Source organism: Lemur catta, chromosome 2, assembly GCF_020740605.2.
Source record: "Lemur catta isolate mLemCat1 chromosome 2, mLemCat1.pri, whole genome shotgun sequence".
NCBI lineage: Eukaryota > Metazoa > Chordata > Mammalia > Primates > Lemuridae > Lemur > Lemur catta.
In genome coordinates this window covers 84,372,930-84,397,573 of record NC_059129.1, presented here as the reverse complement: position 1 = coordinate 84,397,573, position 24,644 = coordinate 84,372,930, and the positions used below count along the sequence as shown (strand labels likewise).

General features: G+C 34.3%; 1 protein-coding gene across 2 annotated transcripts in view; it reads right to left on the bottom strand.

Moving 5' to 3' along the window:
• The window catches only part of ORC3 (origin recognition complex subunit 3), a 63,252-nt gene that overhangs the window by 24,254 nt on the left and 14,354 nt on the right, over positions 1–24,644 (bottom strand). For both annotated transcript variants that reach the window (XM_045543997.1, XM_045543998.1), the window contains exons 5-13: positions 23,622–23,726; positions 22,444–22,595; positions 21,006–21,139; positions 19,233–19,392; positions 17,916–18,029; positions 13,495–13,628; positions 12,964–13,027; positions 1,205–1,321; positions 270–349 (exon numbers count right to left, since the gene is read on the bottom strand). In XM_045543997.1, coding sequence (XP_045399953.1) covers positions 270–349; positions 1,205–1,321; positions 12,964–13,027; positions 13,495–13,628; positions 17,916–18,029; positions 19,233–19,392; positions 21,006–21,139; positions 22,444–22,595; positions 23,622–23,726 — 1,060 coding nt within the window. The remainder of the gene's footprint in view (positions 1–269; positions 350–1,204; positions 1,322–12,963; positions 13,028–13,494; positions 13,629–17,915; positions 18,030–19,232; positions 19,393–21,005; positions 21,140–22,443; positions 22,596–23,621; positions 23,727–24,644) is intronic.

Here is a 24,644-nt window from a genome sequence, read left to right as displayed (position 1 = left end):
AGCTCTCCTAATGTAGTGTCAATATTTGACCACAATCACAGGTTTTCCTTTAAAAATCACAAGTTCAAATACAAGGTAAAACCAGCAAAGAAATGGATGGTTGCTACATTAAAAACAGCATAAGCTACAAGCTACATAAATTCAAGATACATACAAATATTCTTAGACACAACATAACTACTTATGAAACTCTTTGGCAGGCAGAGTTCTAGAAGAAGGTGCTACTTACTGGCAGGCTTAGAGCAGACAAAAACAGAAAAAAATATTACCTCAATAGCTGCAGGGCGGATGCATACTCCTCTGAATCCCATATGTTCTTTTCTAAACATATGCAGTACAACTCTCTGATCTGTAAGTGAACAGCACATTCGTGAGGAACCATAAGTGACACACTAAGTATATATAATACTAGTTTGGCAAAATCACATATGATCAACACATAAAAAAGTTAATGTTATTAAAAACCATTTTCTTTACATGGCGATAGACTTGGCATATATGACATGGATCAGGCCTTATAAGAACGCAATTTATATAAAAGTAAAATAAGTAAAATATTGAGATTGGTTGATATCACTGGTCACTCTGCAATAAGAAAATGATAAGGTGAGAAAAAGAGGCTCAATAAAGTCTCAATAGCAGAAATCACCTCATAAACAAGTCACTTGTACACACTGGTATTTGTTCTCCAAAACTTTTAGTTAAGGATCTGAAGATTTAGGAATATAGAATTCTTCCATTAATATCTACTCTACAGATGGTTCATAAGTTTATGGTATGATACAAAGGCCAATTGATCATAATTTTTCAAGGAGAAGAAGTACTGCTTCTCTTTTAACTGTTGGTGCAATGCAAGGTTAACCATTAAGCATTCTGAGATTGCTTTTTCCAGTTAATTAAGAGTAGAGAACCAGCTCCCTTAGTATAACTGATAAAGAAGTATTAAAGTAGGAAAGTTTAAATGCCTTAGCATAAATACATCGTAGGAGAAGCAACATCCCTGGAATTCATGTGGCTGTAGCTGTGGCCATCAGACCTAAAAATATTGTTTCAATTACATGTGTACAGCTAGAATGGATTTAGATTTTATTCTCCTAAGAACTGGATCCATTTCAAATTCTGATGCCTTAATGTTACAGAAATCAAAGCAACAAAGTACTAATACTTCTACTTCATAGATTCCAAATGAAGAGGCTCTGGTTACCTGTCGACCCAGCGGGTACTTGGGAAGAGAAGAGGTGAACTTATGAAGACATCTCAAAACTAGGAAGTAATTTGTATGGTAAACATGGAGGTTTTCCAGTAATGATTGTGTTTCCTCCTAAAAAAAATCACAGAATACATTATTTAATATGTAAGTCAGCTAATAAAAGAGCATAATAATAAAATCTACTTTATGGATATACATTAATATAATTTCTGGAAAAATGACAAGAAAGAAGATTCAGAATTACAAATCAACCTTCTTAATTTATGAAAATTTGAAATACACATAAAATCCAGGACAAAGCCTGGGTATTTTTCATTTAGTATTAAGTCTGATGATATATTACACACACCAGAATTGATACTGTAATTTAGTCTCCCAGTATCTCCAGCATTCCCACAATACACTGGCTGCCCCCAAAATTATTATACAAGTGTGCAAGAGAGCACCTTATAAGATGCCTGCCTGTGCCAATCACCTCGTTTGTGCCACAGTGAGAGAAAGTTCGTTATCATCCATCTCACTAGCATCAGAAGAGTGAGAAGATCAACAAAGAGCACAGTACCAATCTAGCAGTTGCTGAAGTTCTGCTTCTGATGTATACTTTTCCTAAAGTATTGCTAGAGTGTTTGACAATAAGACTAGGGCAGAAACACCACAGGTGATTCTGATAAATCTCTGCCTCTTGCTGAGAATCTGGTTGTATTCACTTTACCAATTAGGAAAAAAAAACTGAAAAAGAGAAATCTGAAGCCAACAAGCTTTAAAATTTAGAATACAGCAAGTATGATATGGGAGATAGTGTCTTATGAAACCTATGGATAACTTTCTCACAAATCAGTTTCAAAAGGTTTTGTGGTGGGGGTAGGAGTATTGTTTTCCAGAACCTCCTGAAATAGTTTAGAAATGATTTTAAAACAATATATCCTACCAAGCATTTTTCAGGCCTTAATTCCTCTTATAATTGCTTACTTCTGTAACATTTTCTCAAAAGGATTATGATCTGTGGCATTGTCTTCAAATTTTTTTCTCACCTAAGAAGTCAAAGGACTTTAACTACTGGGCTGTGTCTTTCATTTCAGTAATATCTTACAGATACTCATTATTTTTAGTGGTCAACCACCCAATAAATACCTCAGATATCAATAAATTCAAGCAAATTTAGCATATATAAAGCAATAAATACATTTTTTCTAAATTCTGATTCACTTAAAAATCAATTCCTTGGTCAACAATCTATGGGTCATTACTTGAAAGCACAGGGCAAATGAAAGAAAAGCTTTTAATAACAAAATGTTTTTTCTTCTCATTATTTGAGATGATTGGTAATATTAAAAATCTAGGTCTCCTAGCATAACAAAAGTAGCCATAATCAAAGGGTAATAAAACCACCACTGGGACAGTATACTTTAACTCTATTTTTATTGTAAGCTATAACATAGAGATTGCATAAAGCCATTACTTGATGTATTCTTAATTAGCTTTTAAACAGGTGGGATATTCTAAAAATGAAATCTATTACAGACTAATAATCATACTTCATGCTACTTGTACAATGTAGTTTCTTTTGCTTTGTGGACTAATTGTATGTACAAGTAACTGGGTGTTGCAGTAGAACTGAGTACCTTCACTGAATTTACTTGGATGAGGAAAGAAAAGAAATAATTTACAGTATAATGTTGCACACTTAAGGAACTATGCCCTGGAATAAATGTGAGATGAGGAATATGAACATGTTTTTCTCCCAGGCGGCCTCAGTTCCTTCATACTTCTCACTGTGTGGTACATCCCTGTACTGAGTAGAGTTTAGCATTTAAAAAATGTTTGGGGTGGTTGTTTTTTTCATACAACATGGCAGACTATTTCATCTGATGCTCAATTGAGGACATGGAGGTCTGGTTCCAACATGGGAAAAATCTGGCTATGGTAGACTTAATGAGAGAAGGTCTGTTGTACCTTTCTACGGGATTTTTCAGAAGTAATTTTTTTTCTTTTATCCTCAGTCTGTGGAACAGGAATCAGAAGTAATTTTGACCCTCCCACATCTTTGCCTTGTGTGTTGACTTTAGAACCCACTGAGGAAAGATTCCATATGAAAGATTCCATTGTTATTTATATCTGTGTTCTTATCAGTTGCAACAGAAAGCATCACAAATGATTACCATTTTCTTCTAAGTTCTCTATCTTACTAAGATACATATTTGTAAATATGTATCCGCCTTTACTTATCTAGGACAACAATTCCCAGTGCACTTCATGGACATTAATTTATAACTTAAACCTGTAAAAGGTTTTGATGTATGAGAAAATTTCCCATTTAAGATGTTATAGCAGGATCACACTATGCATATGTGAAAATAAAGCCTGTTGAAATTTAATCCTACTTCCCATTCATTTAATTTTTCCTCAGGCATATTTTCTGCACACTAGTCATAGCTATCACCATTTTATTTCATAATTGTATTTAGAATGATTTTTTCCATAGAGATACACTTTATCTAGTAATATGCATTATTTCCCAAAGAGATATGCTTTCTCTTTTTTTTTGAGACAGAGTCTCACTTTGTTGCCCAGGCTAGAGTGAGTGCCGTGGCATCAGCCTAGCTCACAGCAACCTCAGACTCCTGGGCTTAAGTGATCCTACTGCCTCAGCCTCCCGAGTAGCTGGGACTACAGGCATGTGCCACCATGCCCGGCTAATGTTTTTTGCTATATATATTTTTAGTTGGCCAGATAATTTCTTTCTATTTTTAGTAGAGACGGGGTCTCACTCAGGCTGGTCTCGAACTCCTGACCTCGAGCGATCCACCCGCCTCGGCCTCCCAGAGTGCTAGGATTACAGGCGTGAGCCACCGCGCCCGGCCTAGAGATATGCTTTCTCTATTCTTCTTGAAACATGAAGAACTCTTGGTCTTTAATGATTTTTGATACAGACAGACAGAGGAACAGAAATATTTCTCTGCTGTAAGAAAAAAAGAGCAAATACACAGCAGCCTCTTCCAACCTCAGGTCACTTTCACTTCTGTCTTAGAGTTCTCTTCCTTGCCAAGCTCGGTAACTTCCTTTAGGTCTTTCCTCAAAATTCACCTTCTCACAGTCAGGGCCTTATCTAACATATCAACTTCACTTCCTGCACACATGCAATTTTATACTGCCCTTCTCTGCTTCATTGTTTTCTCTTTTGCACTTATCACTAACAAATATTTTACTTTTATATCTTGTTTACTGTCTGTCTCCCTAATAGAATGTAAGCTCCACGAAGGCAGGAGTTTTGTCTATTTTGTTCACTCTTATTCTCAACACCTAGATTAATACCCAGCACATACTAGGCTTAAAAACCATTGGTTGAATGAAGAAGTACATTAATGAATGAAGTTCATTAACTAATGAACTCAGTCTCTCTTCTAAATAAGAGTAACCACTTTGTTGTCTCACTAAATGTGGCCTAGATCTCCTAATTTTTCACAAGAAGACAGGACGGGCGTGGTGGCTCACGCCTAAATCCTAGCACTCTGGGAGGCCGAGGCGGGAGGGTTGATTGAGCTCAAGAGTTCAAGGCCAGCCTGAGCAAGAGTGAGACCCCGTCTCTACTAAAAATAGAAAAATTAGCCAGGCATGGGGATGCGCACCTATAGTCCCAGCTACTTGGGAGGCTGAAGCAGGAGGATCGCTTGAGCCCAGGAGTTTGAGGTTGCAGTGAGCTACAATGACACCACTGCACTCTAGCCAGGGTGACAGAGTGAGGCTCTATCTCAAAAAAACCTCACACTTATATTGTGAGTTGTCGCTCAATGTGCAATATACCCTCTTAAATCAGTCACCTTTAACCTCATCAATCCAGTCTTGTATTTATACAAAAATCATTCATATATTATTGTATACTTATATGAAAGGGCCCCTATCATTACTGAGTTAGTGGCTTTCTTTGGAGGAGAAGCCAATATATATGTAAAACTTGTATACAGAGGTAAAGAAAAAATGGCTAGGCCGAATTACATCTGCCATGTTTTGCTTTTGCATTTATTTCTCTTTTACTTTCCACAGTATTTATCACTTTTGTGTCTAGAATTTCATGTATGGGGTGAACAGTGTCCCCAAGAAGATTAAACAAAGTATGTAAAAACAACCATAAATTTTTATAATTTCTTTTCAATCAATTCACTGATCATTAAAAACTGGTAAAAAAACACTCTACTGAATTTTAGGATTAAGAGAGATCAGCTGCCTAAGAACACACCATTTTCTCATTTATCATTTTGCTATACATAAGCCTTGTTTTTCTCATTAGAAAAAACTTTTGGCTGGCAGTATTTTTCAGACTTCACTTATCATATTACTGCTGTCTAACAGAATGACAAATCATAGCTTTCTCCTAGTTCTTATGTGGCATAAGTGCTAGTCTTTCATCTATCTCTACCTTTTTTTCCCTCAGTATTCCTACTCCATCAGTTTAGATCAGGAGAAGCACTTGATGAAGGGTTTGGATTTAAATTATTAATTCCTGACATACTAGGCTAAATGCCTAGCTGATTGATTAAATTTGTTTTCCTTTTTCCTTCTCTTTTCCATTTATTGTTTTTTCTAAGAGATTTTCTCCCTCTTTTAGGTCTGTCAAAAGAAGAAAGACGTGGGGGCAAAGGTGAAAGGCAAGTCTCCATCAAACATATTAATTTTGTGCCTTTTGTTTATGAATCACCATGATAAGCATACTAAATGGTCAAAAGAAGTCCCTGCTCTACCACTAACTTGCTCTGCGACCTAAGGTCTTTCACTTCCTTTCTTATGGCAATAGTTTTTCATTTGGGAAATGAGGGCAGTAAATCAGGTTATCTTTCTAATAATATATTACAATTCTAAGAAGTTCAATATTTATTTCTCCTTCTCAATGGATTTAAAAACTAGTTGGGCAAATAGGTATAAAGATATGAAACTTAACCAGTCAGAATAAAACTTTAAATGCCACCTGAAAGATACTGAATCTAACTTTTCCACATAGCATAAAGATTTTTAGTATTTCATCAGTTGTACATGGCCTTCTAATGTCCCTCCCTAGCTTGAAGTTCCTAGTGATATCTCCTACAAATGTACATGGTTCAGTCAGCTGGATTTTTAAATTTAAAAGTACATTTTTAAAAAACTCATTCCCAAAGTTTATTAAATTCAAAGCTGGCATATAGTTTTGAAGCAGTATCTAAGAAACTAATAGGTCTGTAATTTGGAGGGAGTTAAAAGTTTTTTAAAAAAATCTTTAGTCCAAAGGAAAATTGAGCTAAATCATTTGTTTAGGTGGGAAATTAACAGATTAAGTTCTACACTTAAGAAAATGAGGCAATGGGAAATAATAACAAATGCTTCCATCTAGGAGTCACTCTAGTTTGGTAGTTCTCAAAGAGTGGTTTCCAGACTTATCAGCATCAGCATAACCAGAGACCTTGCTAGAAATGTAAATTCTTGGGCCCCATGCCAGAGCTATGAAATCAGAAACTCTGGGGATAAAGCCCAGAAATCAGTGTTTTAACTGGCCCTGCAGGTACTTCTTATGCACACTAAAGTTTGAGAACGGCTGGTTTAGTTCATCAGAGCAGAAAGCAAAGCATATTCTTAGGGCAAAACAGTCAAGATACAAAGAGCGTAAATTTCTTTGGTGTATACTTTGAAGTCTATCTCTTAGAAAGCTGAGTATAGAAAATGGATACAAAATGAGACACTCTAATTGTAGGCATGTTTATACAACTATGTAACATAGAAATATATAGGCATGTATAATACATAATATATATAAAATGATACATTCATATTGCTATCTAAATTTTCTATGATAGCAGAAAAGTCATAACAGTAATATTTATTATTTGCATTTACAAAAGTTTTGTTATAATTGTTTTCAAGTCACTTTCACTTGCTGAACAAACTCTGCTTGTCACTAACACTATGAAGAAATCATACTAGAAATTAGTACCCTACTTTATATATAAGAAAACTGAAACTTAAATAAGGTAAGTGATTTTATTAAATACACATAGCTAATGAATAGCTGGAGTTCAAATATAAGAATTGTGAGATCAAGATCAGAATTTTCCCCTATTACTGTGCAGTACATATAATTGATTGTCATGTGTTCTCACAAAACTATAAAAAGAGAAGCACTCAGATGTACAAAGAAGAACTGGTACCAAGTCTGCTGAAATTCTTTCAAAAGATCAAGGAGTGAATCCTCCCTGATTTATTCTATGAAGCCAGTATCACCCTGATACCAAAGCCAGTAAAGGATGCAAAAAGAAAACTATAGACCAATATACCTCATGAACATAGATGCAAGAATCCTCAATAAAATACCAGCAAACCAAATCCAACAGCAGAACAAAAAGATAATTCACCATGATCAAGAGGGTTTTATCCCAGGGATGCAAGAATGGTTCAACATATGCAAGTCAGTACATGTGATTCACCATATAAATAGAATTAAAAACAAAACACATATCATCTCAATAGATGCAGAACATTCAAAAAAATCCTGCATCTCTTCATGATAAAAACCGTTAACAAATTAGGCATAGAAGGAACATACCTCAAATTAATGAAAGCCATATATGACAAACCCATACCCAATATGACACTGAATAGGGAAAAGTTGAAACATTCCTCCTAAGAACTGGAACAAGTTATTATACAAGGATGCCCATTGTTATCACTCCTATTCAACATAGTAGTGGAAGTCCTAGCCAGAACAATCAGGAAAGAGAAAGAAACAAAGGACATCCAAACTGGAAAAGAGGAAGTCAAATTATCCGTTTGCTGATGTTTCTTATACCTAGAAAACCCTAAAGACTCCTCCGAAACACTCCTAGATTTGATAAATAAATTCAATTAAGTCTCAGGTTACAAAATCAACATACATAAATCAGTAGCATTTATATACACCAATAATGACTGAACTGGGAACCACACCAAGAACTCAACCCATTTACAATAGCTGCCAAAAAGAATTAAAATATCTAGGAACATACTTAACCAAGGAGGTGAAAGATCTCTACAAGGAGAACTATAAAACACCAATGAAAGAAATCACAGATGTGACATAAACAAATGGAAAAACATCCCATGCTCATAGAAGAATCAATATTGTTAAAACGACCATACTGCCCAAAGTAATCTACAGATTCAATGCAATTCCCATCAAAATACCAATGTCATTTTTCATTTTTCACAGAACTAGAAAAAACAATCCTAAAATTCATATCGAACAAAAAAAGAGACCATACACCTAAGCAAAAAGAACAAAAGTGGAAGTAGCACATTAACCCAACTTCCAATTATATTACAAGGCTATAGTAACCAAAATAGCATGGTACTGATATAAAAATAGACACAAAGATCAATGAAACAGAATAGAGAGAACCCAGAAATAAAGCCATATGCCTACAACCAACTGATCTTAGACAAAGCAGACAAAAATATACACTGAGAAAAAGACATCCTATTCAATAAATGGTGCTTGGAAATTGGATAGCCATATGCAGAAAAATGAAACTGGATCCTTATCTCTCACTATATACAAAAATTAACTCAAGATAGATTACAGACTTAAACGTAAGACCCAAAACCATAAAAAAATCTAGAAGAAACCCTAGGAAAAACTCTTCTGCACACTGGCTGAGGCAATAAAATTATGACTAAGACTCCAAAAGCAAATGCCAACAAAAACACAAATGGGCAAATGAGACTTAAATTAAAAAGCTTCTGCACAGCAAAAGAAATAATCAACAGAGTAAATAGACAACCTACAGAATGGGAGAAAATATTTGCAAACCATTCATGTGACAAAGGACTAATATCCAGAATCTACAAGGAACTTAAACAATTCAGCAAGAAAAACCCCATTAAAAAGTGGGCAAAAGACATGAACATTTTTTCAAAAGAAGACATGAATGGCCAATAAACATATGAAAAAATGCTCAACTTCACTAATCATCAGAGAAATGCAAATTAAAACTACAATGAGATACCATCTTACTCTAGGCAGAATAGCCACTATTAAAAAGTCAAAACACAATAGATGTCGATGTAGATACAGTGAAAAGGGAACATTGACATGCTTTTTATGGAGATGTAAATTACCACAACCTGGATGGAAAACAGTATGGAGATTTCTCAAAGAACTAAAAATAGACCTACCGTTTGATCTAGCAATCCCACTACTTGGTATCTACTCAAATGAAAAGAAGTCATTATATCAGAAAGATATCTGCACTTGTACATTTATCACAGCAAAATTCACAATAGCAAAGATATGGAATCAACCTAAGTGTCCACCAACTGATGAGTGAATAAAGAAAATGTGGTGTACATATATACCATGGAATACTACTTAGCCATGAAAAGAATGAAATGTCTTTTGTAGCAACTTGGATGGAACTGGAGGCCATTATCCTAAGTGAAGTAACTTAGGAACAGAAAATCAAATACCACATGTTCTCTCATGTAAGTGGGAGGTAAACTATGGGTATGCATGATCCTACTGAGTGGAATAATAGACAGTGCTAGGGTGGGAATGTGCTAGGGTGGGAATGGGTGAGGGATGAAAAATTACCTATTGGGTACAATGTACATTATTCAGGTGATGGGTACACTAAAAGCCCAGACCTCACTGCTATACAATATATCCATGTAAAAAAACTGCACTTGTACTCACTAAATATGTTGAAAGTTTAAAAAAAGGAAAAAAAGAAAAAGAAAACAGTTTATGATGCATTCGGGTCTGAGGAAGCATACTTAAATTTGCCTTTTATTGCTGGATTTCTCTACTTGCCTATATGGGCCCACTGGGAGAAAGAAACATGTTCTAATAACATGTTCTCAACATTTACTTACAAACATGTTTCTCTGTCAAACTCTTCCATTCATTGAAAGAAAAGTTTATGATGGCTCTTAAAGAAAGCATGCTGGCTGGGTGTAGTGGCTTACACTTGTAATCCCAGCACTTTGGGAGGCCAAGACAGGAGGATCATTTGAGTCCAGGAATTTGAAAGCAGCCCTGAGCAACACAGTGAGATCCTGTCTCTACAAAAAGTAAAAAGTAGCAGGGCGTAGTGGTGTGAACTTGTAGTCCCACCTACTGAGGAGGCTGAGCCAGGAGGATTGCTTGAGCCCATGAATTTGAGGTGACAGTAAGCTATAATTGGGCCACTGTACTCCAGCCTGGGCAAAAGAGTGAGAACCTGTCTCTAAAAAAAAAGAAAAATTTAATTAGAAAGAAAAAGAAAGCATGCTTACATTTGCTGTTATTGCTGGATTTCTCTATTTGGCATACTAGGGCCCAATGGAGAAAGAAACATGTTCTATTAATAATAAGATACTAAAGGTTAGCTTAGAAAAGTGTTTCTTTGAGAAACACTTCCACTCACTGAAAGAAAACAACTTAGGATGAATCTTTAGGAAACCATGCTTACATTTTCCTTTTATTGCTAGATTACTTTCCCTGGCCCAGTAGGGCCCAGTGGAAAAATCAACATGTTCTAGTAACATTAAAAAAACAGAGAAGCATTATAATTATGAGAATAAAATATTAAAAAATTAATTTTTTTCATAAACATCTTCTGTCCTTTGAATTTAGTAGGTAGCCATACAGGTACCTTTTTCAGGTTAAGGCTACAAACCTTTTTGCTCCTTCATAGTTTTCATTGTGTAAGTCTCAAAAAAATACACCCTTAAATGACAAAATATACAATCCTAAAGTGAATACAGCAAAGATAATAACAAACAGGGCTCACAGTACAACAAGTATAATATAAATAAATGCTTCGAAAATATACAAAAAGTCACTGAAAAGCAGAGATAAATGTCAGGTTATTTCTATAATAGACTAACCTAGAAATCTCTCTCTTTGTCATCTCAATGGTTAAAAGTACTCTAAAAAAATCTATTCCTGGCATTGAAAATACACTCTTACAGAAAGGTCTAGTAGGAAATGCACTTTGCAACTAGCTGACTCAGCAGAGCTAATCTAGCTAATCTTAAAAGACTCAATAAACATGCACGCGTTCTTTCCCACTGGTTCTTAAATTTCCTCTCTATCAAAATAACCTGCATTGGGGTCTGAGAACCCCTTATACTGCTCTGAAATGGTTACAGAGGTTAAAATGTTTACTGAACCCGATCTAGAAGTAATTTTATATTACAGCCCAGTATGGATTCTGCATTAGAAACAATGTCTAATAAAAACCATTCTCAGTATTTTTTGAGAATTTACAGTGGAAGTAAATTTGTGTTTAGAACTATACAGAGCATATGCCCTCTAGAATTTCACATTTTTAAAAATACTTTTAATTTTCTAAATTGATACATAATAATCATCCATATTTTTAGGGTATAGGATCTAACAAATTTTGTTCAAAATTTGAAAATAGCATGTATAAGCAAAACTCACGTTTAGCACTACAGCTTACCTTAAACTCATCTTAATTTTACTACAATTTCCGAACAACTTTTCCCTAAAACAGGCATGAGGAGTAAGAAAATAAATGTGACATTTTGCGATGTCCATCAGTTTAAGGGATTTATTAAAAAAAAAATGAAGGTACATACATTCAATAAAATGCTATACCACTCTACAGTATTAATACGGAATGATTTCCAAAATTAAGTACAAAACAAGATGAGGTGCAGAATAGTGTGTATAGTATGTTTACCCTCTGTAAGAAGGGAGAACCCCCAAAATTTATATACTTACTTGTACATACGGAGACTATCCCTAGAATGATACATAAGAAACTAGTAACACTGGCTGTACACAGGGAGGGGAAGTGGACAGTTGGAAGAGAGAGATGAAAGGAAGCCTTTTTTTTTCACTGTATATTATCTTTGACTTTTGAATTACGTACCATGTCCAAGTATTATTTATTTAAGAGAAAAAAACCCTCCCTTCTTTCAATATCTCTGTTATATGCCTAACTCATAATTTTCTAAGCTCATTACTTCTTTCCTGGCATTATATCATCAATATATAATATTTCTTCAAATCTAATCAATACCCACCTAGCAGTTGGTACCTAAGCTGCCTGACTTCTATATGCTTTTAGTTACGACAGCCTTTAAAATGAGACTGCCTGCATATTCCAAAATTGCTATGTGGAAGGAGATCCACAGAGTAGATCTCTATAGACCTAAGAGTGCTTTTTTTTTGGAGATAGAATCTCACTCTGTTCCCCAGGCTAGAGTGCAATGGCATCATCATAGGTTACTATTGCCTTCAACTCCTGTGCTCAAGCTATCCTCCTGCCTCAGCCTCCCGAGTAGCTGGGACTACAAGCATACACCACCACACACCACCACGCCTGGCTAAGTTTTTCTATTTTTGGTAGAGACAGGGTATCACTATGTTGCTCAGGCTGGTCTCAAACTCCTGGCTTCAAACGATCCTATAGCCTTGGCCTCCCAAAGTGCTAGGATTACAGATGTGAGCCACTGCATCTGGCCAAAAAAAGTGCTTTTAAAATAGACCAGAAGAGAAACTAGGTGTTCTAGTTAATATTTTTTCCTGATTTAAAAAAAAGTCTTATGTTATAGAGCTGAGGTTTTGTGTCATCTTTAATACTCACATTCTTGACTCTCAAGACACAGTACTTCATTGTGCAAATATTAAGATGTACAGATGTTTTATAAGATTAACTTGATAAATGTTATGTACATATTCTTTTTCATGAAGGAAAATATTAATAAACAGAATGAAACTCAAATAAACACATTCACATTCCTACCTTCAAATATTTCTCATTGGTCAATAGTGCAACTTGCTTTTCTGAAGCCTGATTTTCCACGTACCTAAAATTTTACCATCCCATACACAAAAAGAGAAAATTAAGCATTGTACATATTTAAATAGCATACTGGGAAAAAGAACTACCTAGATTGCTGGCCACATTTTTTCATTTCTTCTCAAAAATAAATTCAAGATGACAGTCATGGTTTAATGGTAATTTTTAACTCCTTCAATCAGTTGTACTTCATAGTTTACAGGTCTAATCACACATAAAGGATGGAAACCCCATAAAAAGAAAATGTTATTTCTAAAAAGTAACTTCAGAGAACTTGCAAATTATGTCCCTTTGTAAAACTATTTTTCTTTATGCCAAATTTTCAAATTCAACAAAGAAAATCCCACAATTAAAATTTATTTAATTAAAGGTTATTACGTCTTTCCCCACTTCAGATATAAATGGATCTGAGATCCCTTATTTTGTCCCAAACTCCAGTATAAGATGTGTTAAATATATACTTCTTTTTTTTACCTCCTAAATGATGGAAGACGTCGAATGTTTTCACATTGATTATCTGATAAAAAATTTATTCTTCTCTTGGCTTCTGGGAGATTACAGCACAGGACACTTAGGGGCTGGGAATAGAAATGCTCTAATAGAGAAAGCTAAAAGAAATGTGAAGATTAAATATATTTATTATATTTTGGCAGTAAATCTTTTGCCTTATGTCTGCTCAATTTTAGGTTTTTTTTTAAAGAGCAGAAATATTTATGGCACTAATATACTTAATAATGTCACAACAACACTGTAAAAATATAAATGGCTATATAACTCTAATATTTTAAGGCTACAATTTTGTGGAAAAGGTCAGAAAATGGCAATCTCTGAAATACAAACTAAAAGAAACTAATATAAATGGATAGAGAATCCTCCAAAATAGCTATCTGCAGAAGCAACTCACAACAATTATAAATGTGGTGAGGATGGGACTGAGCTGTGACCTATGGTGCCCCAGTACTTATAAGAAAATATTAATACCAATCTAAAATCAGGGTACAAACTGATCTGTTACGATAAATAAAAATGCTACAATGGTAGAAGTTGTGCCTACTGATTAAAAAGAATAATGAAAATTTATCTTTTCAAATTCAGTTGTTTTCCATGAAGGAAAATATGGTACAGTATCTGGTAGATACCATATTCTAATAATAGAATGCTGTGGGCTCCACAGTAGAAGTGAAGATGATATTTTCCAGATTTTAACATAACTTTCAAGATATAACTCATGAGACTATTCAAATGTTTATTATTCTGATTCTAAGCAACCTTCAGCATAACCAGTTTGGTTTTTTTCAGATACCCTAATACTGGAAAGATGGTTTCTTAGATAGTGCAGAAAACATATTCTGGTCACTGCAAAATAGCATTCCCCATCACAATTAATAAATTAGCATACTATATTATATAGGTATTTGGTTGGCATGAATTAGCAATCTTGAGCTTGATCCTTCCTGGGTGAACTGATAATGAATTTTTGAGCCCACAGAGCTGAGGATCAGATACCCAATACTAGAGGAAATCCTCCAAAATAGCCCAATCTTTAAGGATGGAAGGCAAAAGGCCAGCCTAACTTAGAAACAAGTACGAAGTAGAAAGTAATTGTTCATGTTAAGTGCTACATTATTTTTGTACATATTGACATAATTTTGTTTCCTATCTTTTCCAATTTATGAAAGTGATAATATTTATTCCAATGTTAACACTTCTTGTTAGACATGAGAAAAATAAAAACCAAACAGGATAAGGGACTTGCTGGAGAAGAGAATGAGAGTAAGTCACATCAGTTATAGCAGAGCTATAAACAGAATAAGAAGGCATTATTATTCAATTATCTTATACAAGTGGTTTTTCAATATCTGGATTAATTAATAAATTGGTTAACAATATATCCACCCAATGAGGAAAAGGCTCATTAAACATATACAGAATGATGTTATGCCCTGTTGTACCTCTTATAGAAATCAGGACTTAAAAATACTTTCCATTGATGACTAGCAAAACTGGGCCGGATACATTGTTGGCTCACGCCTGTAATCCTAGCACTTTGGGAGGCTGAGATGGGAGGATGCTGAGTCTAGGAGTTCTAGACCAGCCTGAGCAATACAGCAAGACCCCATCTCTATAAAAAACAGAAAAATTAGCTGGCCATGGTGGTGCACAACTATATAGTTCCAGCTACTCAACAAATTGAAGCAGGAGATCACTTGAGCCCAGGAGTTTGAGGTTGCAGTGAGTTGTGACCACACTACTGCACTCTAGCCTGGGCAACAGAGCAAGTCCCTGTGAGGGAGGGACGGAGGGAGGGAGGGAAGGAGCGAGGAAGGAAGGGAGAAGGGAAGGGGAAAGGAGGGGAGAGGAGGGAGAAAGAAAACTGGGCAAAAGGGGTCTAAAGATTCTGGCCATTCATTAGTGGAGTGACCTTGCCCAGACTACTTAACCTAAATCTCAATTTCTTCATGCACAAAACTGAGGATAATAACATATATTAATAAAACAATATAAATATTTTATTAAAGTACTAAACACAAAGGAGGTGCTTAGTAAATTATCAGGAACCTATAAAATCATCTAATCTAATCTCCTATTTTACAGATAAAGAAATCTGAGACACAGAGAGATTAAGTAATGTAGTTAATAACCATTTCTTGACTAACTTTCTCAAGGTTTTTGAGACTACAGATTATATTCCCCAAAACTCTTTTTTCCCTTCAGTGGTACTCCACTTTCTATTGGCTGTCATGTTTTTACTCTTCTATTGCTTACTCTTGCACGTCAGCTTGCCTAGGCTGCTACCCTTAGCCTTTCCTCACTTCTGGGTTATGCTTCATTCTCATCACATGACTTTAAACATCACCTTATAATAATAAACACTAAGTATCTCTTTCCAGTCCAAATCTTTACATGTACATAGCATGTAAGCCTGAGCATCTAATCTTTATATCCAACATACCCTTAAGTTAACCAAAGATAAAAAGCTCATCCTTTTCTCAAAACAAACTTGCTCTTCTCTCTGCATTAACATACACACTTAATAAATGGCACCAACCTCCAATCCATCTGCCAAGCTAGAGTCTATGTGTCACCTTGCTCCTCTCTTACACATGCTATCATCCGCTTAGTCACCATGTTCTGTGGATTTGATCTCATCTTCTAATTTGTTTCCCCCTCTCTAGTTCCACAATCATTACCTTAGTTTAGGTCCTTGTCACAGCTTGTCTTGATTACTGTAATAACATTCGAACAGATCTCTCTTTCTCTACTGTCGCCTTTGCCTGAAATGCTTTCCAATTTTGACCATGCTAGTTCCTGTTCGTTAGGATATACTTCTGTTCTCCTATGGAATCCCAAGGCATTTTTCTTTCATAGTGCTGACTACTCAGAACTATAATTGTGGGTTTACTCTTCTGCCTCCTTCACTAGACAATGAGCAGTTTGAAGGCAGAGATTTCCTTTTCCTCTGTATCCCCAGGGCTCAGCATAGTACTTGGTTCAGAGTAAGCTCTTGTTAAATATTTAACAGGAGTAAATAAGTGAATGAATGAAATGAAGTGGGTAAAAGAAGTAATTTAAAAAGTTATATCTCAATATCACTTAAGTTCACATATTGCTAAAGTAAAAAATATTTTCTTTCTTTAAAATGCTCTTTTTAAAAAGTTGAAGGTGGAATAAAAAAGATACACATTAGCCATGAGAAACCACTGTAGTGTTTTATGTGAGGGAAGAATACATGTGAGAAATAATTTACAATCGTAAAAGCACTACACAAAGATGAAGTATTATCAAATGGAACTTTTGCACTAAAGTTTACTAATATATAGGTTTTAATGAACTAGACAACTGGTATGTGTTCATGACTACACTTGCTAAGATAATTAGGTAGTTGCCAAGAGAAGAAAATAATATTAACTTTTAAACAACTAAAGAATGGAGACCTTTTTTAGATTAGGACAGAAACTATGAAGCTAAATTGCTGAATTAGCGTCTGGCAATTCATGCAATCCTAGTAAAAATAAATTCCCAATGTATAAGAATAAATATAAATGTATAAATGAATAAACACACACACACATACACACAAATACGTATATGGGCAGGGGAGATCAAATTGCAGCCTACAATTTATTTTTTGTTTTATTTTTGTTGAGACAGGGTCTCACTATTTCACCCAGGCTTGAGTGCAGAGGCCTCATCATAGCTCACTGAAACCACAAACTACTGAGTTCAAGCGATCCTCCTGCCTCAGCCTCCCAAGTAGCTAGAACTACAGGCGTGAACCACCACACCTGGCTAATTTTTCTATTTTTTGTAGAGACGAGGTCTCACTCTTGCTCAGGCTGGTCTCGAACCCCTGAGCTCAAGCAATCCTTCCGCCTCAGCCTCCCAGAGTGCTAGGATTAGAGGCATGAGCCACTATGCCTAGCCTGCAACTTATTTTTGTATGGTCCAGGAACTAAAAATGTTTTTTATATCTTTAAGGGATTATTAAGGAAGAAACAGAAGCTGCAACAACAACCACATGTAGCATGCAAAGTTGAAAATATTTAATATCTGGCCCTTTACAGAAGTTTGCTGACCTTTTATACATAACATTTCCTAGGTAGAAAGTCCTTAAGCTTTCATCAGATTAAAAAAAAAAAAAAAAAAAAAACAGTCCCTTCTTCATGCCCTAAATGCTTAAGAATCACTGGAATGGAGACAAGTCTTCCATTATTGATATCCTAATTAATGTATTCTCTACATTTTACTGCAAGGTAACAAAGGAATGGTAGAACCTAGAATAAAATAACTTGAATTGGCATTTAAAAGGTTTTATCATACTAAATAGTCTGAAATAACATGCAAATTATTTAGAATCAGCTTGTGAATTTTTAAACCCATTAGTGTATTCTTACCTGAAGTCCTTTTATAAAGTTTTGAATTGAGAAATCATGATACAAAAAGATGTTGGTCAGAACCTGTAATACTTTTTCACTTATTTTAAAGGGAAACTGAGTTGTAAGAAGTAGCTGAAAGAGATTAAGGTCGGGGAGATACTCCTTGTTAGTCTTCATTCTTCATAAATATGAAGCATAAAGAATGATACTAAGACACAGTAACTATGAAAGCTGTAATAGTAGCTAGTTTTTTTTTTTAGATCAAGTATCAAGAAAAATTTTAAGTAAATTCATATAATAACAACAAAAAGAAGCTATTCATACTACATCTTCAGAACCAAAGATGTCTACCATCCTCCATCCAATTCATAATTTTTAAAAATACTGCCTATTAACTATATAATCCTTTTTCTCCCACCAGAAGCCACTGAAGAAGCTACAGGCTTTGGCAATTCTTGTTACCTGATAAGATTTCTTTTTCCAATTCAAATTTTCTTTTTCTGATTCAAATTAACGAAGAGTAACACATTCTACATTTAATAAAATGCATTTTAACAGATATCTATTTCAAAAATATAGAATAGCTGAATTTGTATTATTTGGCTAATTTTCAAAGGCCTATAGTGGTGTTTTACAACTGAAAATGAAAAGTCATACTAGACTTCTTAAACAGAAGCATAGTTGCAGAAGGTCAACTGAATTTGGCTATAACAAGCAAATTGGAATACTATAACTGGACATCACCTTTATGGGGGAAAAAAAGTATAGAAGTGCCTAGTAAATAAGCAGGCCTAGTAAATAAGCAGGCAGGTTGTCATTATTTTATCTTATATAAGTAGCATAAAGTATGTCTTAAAGAACTGAGTCTAGAACAATTTGGGGAAGGTTAATACTAAAGAAACATAGTTCAATTTATTTTAGTATTTGTTGTCAAGAGCAGCATGACAGGAAAAGAGTCCACTGAAAACTTTAAATCATTTTATATAAAATGTAAGAGTAAAAACATTTTACTAGAAAGTCTACAAATTCTGTAAAAATATATTTTAAAAACCTATTATTTTCCATTGAATAAACATATGTAGATATAAGTATATGGACAGATATGATCATTCTTTACATAAAGCTTACATTTTATCTGAAGAGGCAATGTTATACAAAATCACTATAAAACTATAAAACACTATAAAATCATTAAATAAAAATATTAAATCATGTGAAAGAATATGTTCAATATTACTCTGAGAGATGCAGAGATTTATCATTAACATTTACATTTACAATCTATTCTTGGCAGTTTTCTTTTCATTCTATTTCTCTAGTAAAACTTTTTTTTACCTTATCAAGTACCGTAGTCAGGTGCTCCTTGCAAGACAAAGATTGGAACAGTTCTATACACAATAAAGATGATACTGAATGAGAAAGCAACCGGTGGATGATAATAGGAGATGTGGCAATTCCAAAAATTAGTATTAGTGGAAATTCATGTAGATGTTCACTAGTTTTCAAAGACAGATACAAAAGTAGAAATTTTTTAGCAAATATATTACACATTTCAAGATAAAACAAACTTTATATTAATGACTATAAGATACTGCTAAGTATTAATAGAATCATTTCAAATATTAAAATTTTCTAGGTCATTCATTTTTCTTCTGTTAAAGTATCACAGAAATAGTTATTTCCCAGGCATTCTAGCTATGAAATCAATCTGTTAATGGATCCTCTCATTTTATAAACAAGAACACAGATGTCCAGAAAGATCAAGTGCCTCTCCCTAAGGTTATACCATCTCAAGTGTTAGAAACCATTCAATTTAATCTCTCACCCAAAGTTAGAGCCTTGCCTATAGTTGTCCTCACAGTTGGACCACCCAGCTTATGTTTTAAGAGTTCAGTGACATAAAGCTCATTAATTTTCAAAAACTTATTCTATTTATGGACATTTCTAACAGATACTATGTTATGCAGCCATAACAACTCCAAGAGTTAATGGACATCATTAAAAAATGTTATATCCCTTCCTCACATTCTTATTTCAAACATCCTGAATAGGACTTATTCTTAGCATCACCAGGATGAACACAAATGACTTTCACAGAGTAAAACAATACTATCTTTGAGGGCTATTGCAGGTCATACCCCTCTGTATCATGGATAATGATTTTGCTTGCTCTCTCCTATTAGCTACTGCTTTTCAGTATTCTAGCTGTATGCAGTTCTATCTGCAGAGGAGTAAAGTACCTGGACTGTCTTACTGCTGTAGGTGGTTCTTCTTTACTTTTGACGGCTAAAGTAGTCACAAGCCTGAGCTCCAAAAAAGTATAGCTTTTATGTCACTATTTTGTACTGTGTGCTTTTCCAGCATGGTAAGCAGTTCAATGATAGCATTAAGAAAAGCCCTAAGATGTAGAACTCTTAGAGTCAATGTGGGAAAAGAAGACACTATCCAAGTAGGAATTTTAAGTGTCTTAGTAAATTATAACACAATATATAAAGCTGTAGACCAATGTAGCCATAACTATTAAGACAAGTTAACATATAGAAGAGGCCAAAATAAATTCCATCCTAAAAAATATACCATGGGAAATGCATGTCATTCAATTTTAAAATAGGGTTACTTCAATTCTGAGTTTCACATGCCTTGAAGATCCTAGGAGATCATGAAAGTAGTTTCTCACTAGGAATATTACATAAACATAAGATAATGTTATTTAGAAAACATTCTTGCTCAGTAAAGCTATATGCAACTCAAAGCCTCAGAGGACAGAAAGGTATCAGAAAATAAGACCTGATGAAAATCTCAACCTGTAGTAGTTTACCCATTTAATGGGCAAATAAGAGACAAAAAATCTTTGTGAGATAAACCACATTTTATACTACCTTACCACGTTAATTTAAAACTGGCTAAATTTGTCTTTGACTCTCACTCTTGGGTCAAAAAGCAAATGGAAAATCTGTTAAGAGGTCTTTGATCATTCAATTAATAAGCATTTGAATCACTTTGATTTCTATCCAGTTAGTGTTAAAATGAAGATAATGCTTTTTAAGTTAAAAGTTATGTTTTCTTAACAGAGAATTTTGCATAAAAGCCAGGAAATATACCATCTACCTGCTGATAATTATGAAGTCTTGGAGTACTTTTGTGGTGAAGCTTTCCATATCCTTTAAGATAAGCACAACAGGAGGAGACTGCCATTGGCTAGTAGTAGTCCTCTTTTTGCTTGGCATTTTTGCGTCTGTCTTCTTTTAAGCCATTGTAAAAAGAAGGAGTTAAAAAGTAAGCCTTACAACCCAAACAATGCTACACCAATACATGTTGATATAGCTCCCTTTACATTTCAGCATAACATTGTTTTTTATTTCTCCTACATAATAAACAGAAACTCATTCCAACAGTCATTAGCAGAATCTTTCTGTGTTTGACATGGGAATAATAACCAAGAAGAAAAAGGTTCAGTAAAATCTATAATTCATATGAAATATTTATATTTTCTGCTGAGAAAATGACAGGAAAAACATGGGAAGAAGAGGAAATTTTCTACAAAACTGGTTTTTCTGTTGGTAGAAAGTGATATTTTGCTTTGCTTTAAGGTAAGAACTAGTACTTTTAATTAAAAACCACAATGAATAGCACTACTTGTTACTCTGCTACTGTGGAAATTCAAGCTTGAAAAGGACTCTAAATATTTGGTCCAAACTCAATCTTATAAAGATATATGACATAAATCGCAGGTAGCATTTGATTTCTAGAAAATCTTAAACTGTGGATCAAATGAAGGTATTATGGTAAGCATTAGACAAAGTTTAGTCCCTATATAAAGCAAAATGAAACTTCATTTATGATGACTTTAGCAAAAATGTTGATTGGAACATGTCACCACGGTATTTTTTCCCATACTGTCTGGCTACACAGCATCATAAACTAAGGCTGTGGTTTTATGATGCAGTTACCCAATGAATCACCTAGGTTACTCATTCTTACCAGATACTGTCATCGTAGAATAGAGCTTCTTTCTATTTGTCTGTTTGTTGAATATACTTTACTTACATTGATTCTCTAAAAACTCTAAACATGAAACAAATTATATTTTTAAAAAATATATACTATTTTTTAAAAATAACTTAAAATAATATTAAAAATATTCTTCTTCATAAAATTAAGTTGACAGAGGGTACTAACAGCATGGTTCTATTGCACAAAAGCAAATATTGAGGAACCTAAGAGATTAAAGTTATACTCATTGTCACAGAGAATCTGCAACAGAACTGACTCCTGATATTCTGTTTTTGTCACTTGATGATATTCTCCCACAAATAAAATGTCCCTGTAAAAAACTAAGCATTTACCGGAATTAGGCTGCATATTAATAAAAGAATGCTTTTGAATTCTAGTAGTCTTAGAAGAAATAAATAGCTGCTATTAAATTAACACCTAGTGCTGCATAAGCATATCCTTATTAGAACAAAACAGTCCAAGTCTAATATAATTCCAAGCTCCATCAATCATATGTCAATTTCCTGGGAGAAAACCACTGGTTTATATTTACCTGTGTGACAGTCATATACCAACTGCAAAGTGAATCCATTGAACAACGCGTCTTTTTCTGGGTGACCTGAACACTTTCCTCCTCTTTAGATTTTACATCCACACAGCAGTCCATCAACTGTGAGAAAAACTTTTGCAAAAGATGTTTCATATCTGCAGAATATAAAAAGAAAGCTTATTTTCTCTTAAAACAAAATTAAAGCTCCTGAAACTTGATTAGTATATTACATTATCTGCATGGCATGTGTTTTTCTATACTTACCAACAATGTAACTTTTAATATCTTAATTATTAATGGTCCTTAGTACCCTCTTCTTAATATTTAAATTTCATTAATTCAGAGTAAGACTAGACCGAAGTTTATATACTATGTAAGTTTATGTGTATTATTTGTAATAAAAGGGCTACATAAGTAAATGTGTAAACATGAAAACTATAAATTATTTTGGGAATATGTATTTAAATTACATCGGACAACAAACGATTATCAAGGTCCCCTCAAAAAAAATAAGTGTTATTATATGAATTATTTTACTGATTATAAATCTCTAATATAGCCATTTTTGAAGATGCCTTAGGGGCTTTTACTTAATTCCCAATAGTTTATGAATATGAAAGTAATATAAGCACATAAAACTCTTGTATCAGTCCAAATCCAAATTTTACTATATTTGTGTGCATATTCTTTATAATTTAATAGCTTCAGACCCTCAAGATTAGTTCCTTTTCTAGCACGGTGGCCTTTCCAAGCGGGAGGATATGGTGATTTATAGCTATAAACATGAGCCCATGTAGTCTACTCTCTGTTGAGCTACACAAGAGCTCCCCATCCCCCAATTCTTAGCTTCCTGTCCCAAATCTTTCTACTTATTAGAAGTTCCACTGGATCAAAGAATACATCTTGTAAAAATGCTTGGACTGCTACTATCACTGAAGCTGATATGGCAGAAATGGGACCAGGATAAAGAAAGCAAAATGAGGTAAAGAGTACTGCAATAGTCGAGATTACTCTGGGAGCCACTAAACCTCACCCTGCCAAAAATGTAGCACTGTGTTTTTCCCACCAATAAAAAGGAATAATGAAAGCGAGAGAGAGAGAGAGAGAGAGAGAGAGAGAAAGAAAAGGATGGAAGAAATCTGTAATATCACACTAAGGTTATTATGACATTTATATTTTACCTGGACAATCTTTAGCTTGCAATGAGACTACATACGGTGTTACGTTATTCTGAAGGGCCTCTGTTAGACTTCTGAATGTTAAATCATGATCTGTGACATTCACACCTATGGGATAATACATCAATATAATATCATCATTTTTATTAATAATAATTTAACAGTAACAAAAGATATTTAACACATCAAGCAAATTATCAAGAACATTTAAAAAACATGATTAATAACAGAAACCAAGAAATTATACTGCATAAATGAAGACTGATTCATTAACCACAGCTATCTACAGGTACACATTACAGTTGTCAGAAAATGTATTTAGTGCAATTCTTCTTTCAAAAAAATTACTGGGGATGTGTAGATGACCCTTGAAAATATCTTAAGAGTAATTTCATTGCTTTGTCAAATTCATAAAGAGCTATCTAAAATAATCATTTGAGGCCTGGCACAGTGGCTCACACCTATAATACTAGCACTCTGGGAGGTGGAGTTGGGAAGATTGCTTGAGGCTGAGTTCAAGACCAGCCTGAGCAAGAGTGAGACCCCTCTCTACAAAAAATAGAAAAATTAAGGGCGTGTTGGAGCACACCTATAGTCCCAGCTACTCGGGAGGCTGAGGCAGGAGAATCGCTTGAACACAGAAGTTTGAGGGTGCATTGGGCTATGATGACGCCACTGTACTCTCTAGCCTGGGCAACTGACTGAGACTCTGTCTCAAAAAAAAAAAAAGAAAAAAAAAATCATTCAAAAATAAAGAGCTATGAATTCCAGCCTTCCTGTGACCCTGACTTAACAACTGAGGAGAATCCAACAATTAATACTATTAGCAATCATAATACTAGATACAATAGGTAAAGTGGACATCAAGCTGATTTCTGAAGGAAGAACCTAAAAAAAAATTAAAACTATAGGTCCTTTTCGTATTTATTGAACCCCTTTTTTCATTTCTGCAAATCAGAGTTTTAGTACACTGCATACAGTTATCAAAGGTGAGTGGAAATTTCCCCACTACTTTGGAAAAAATTC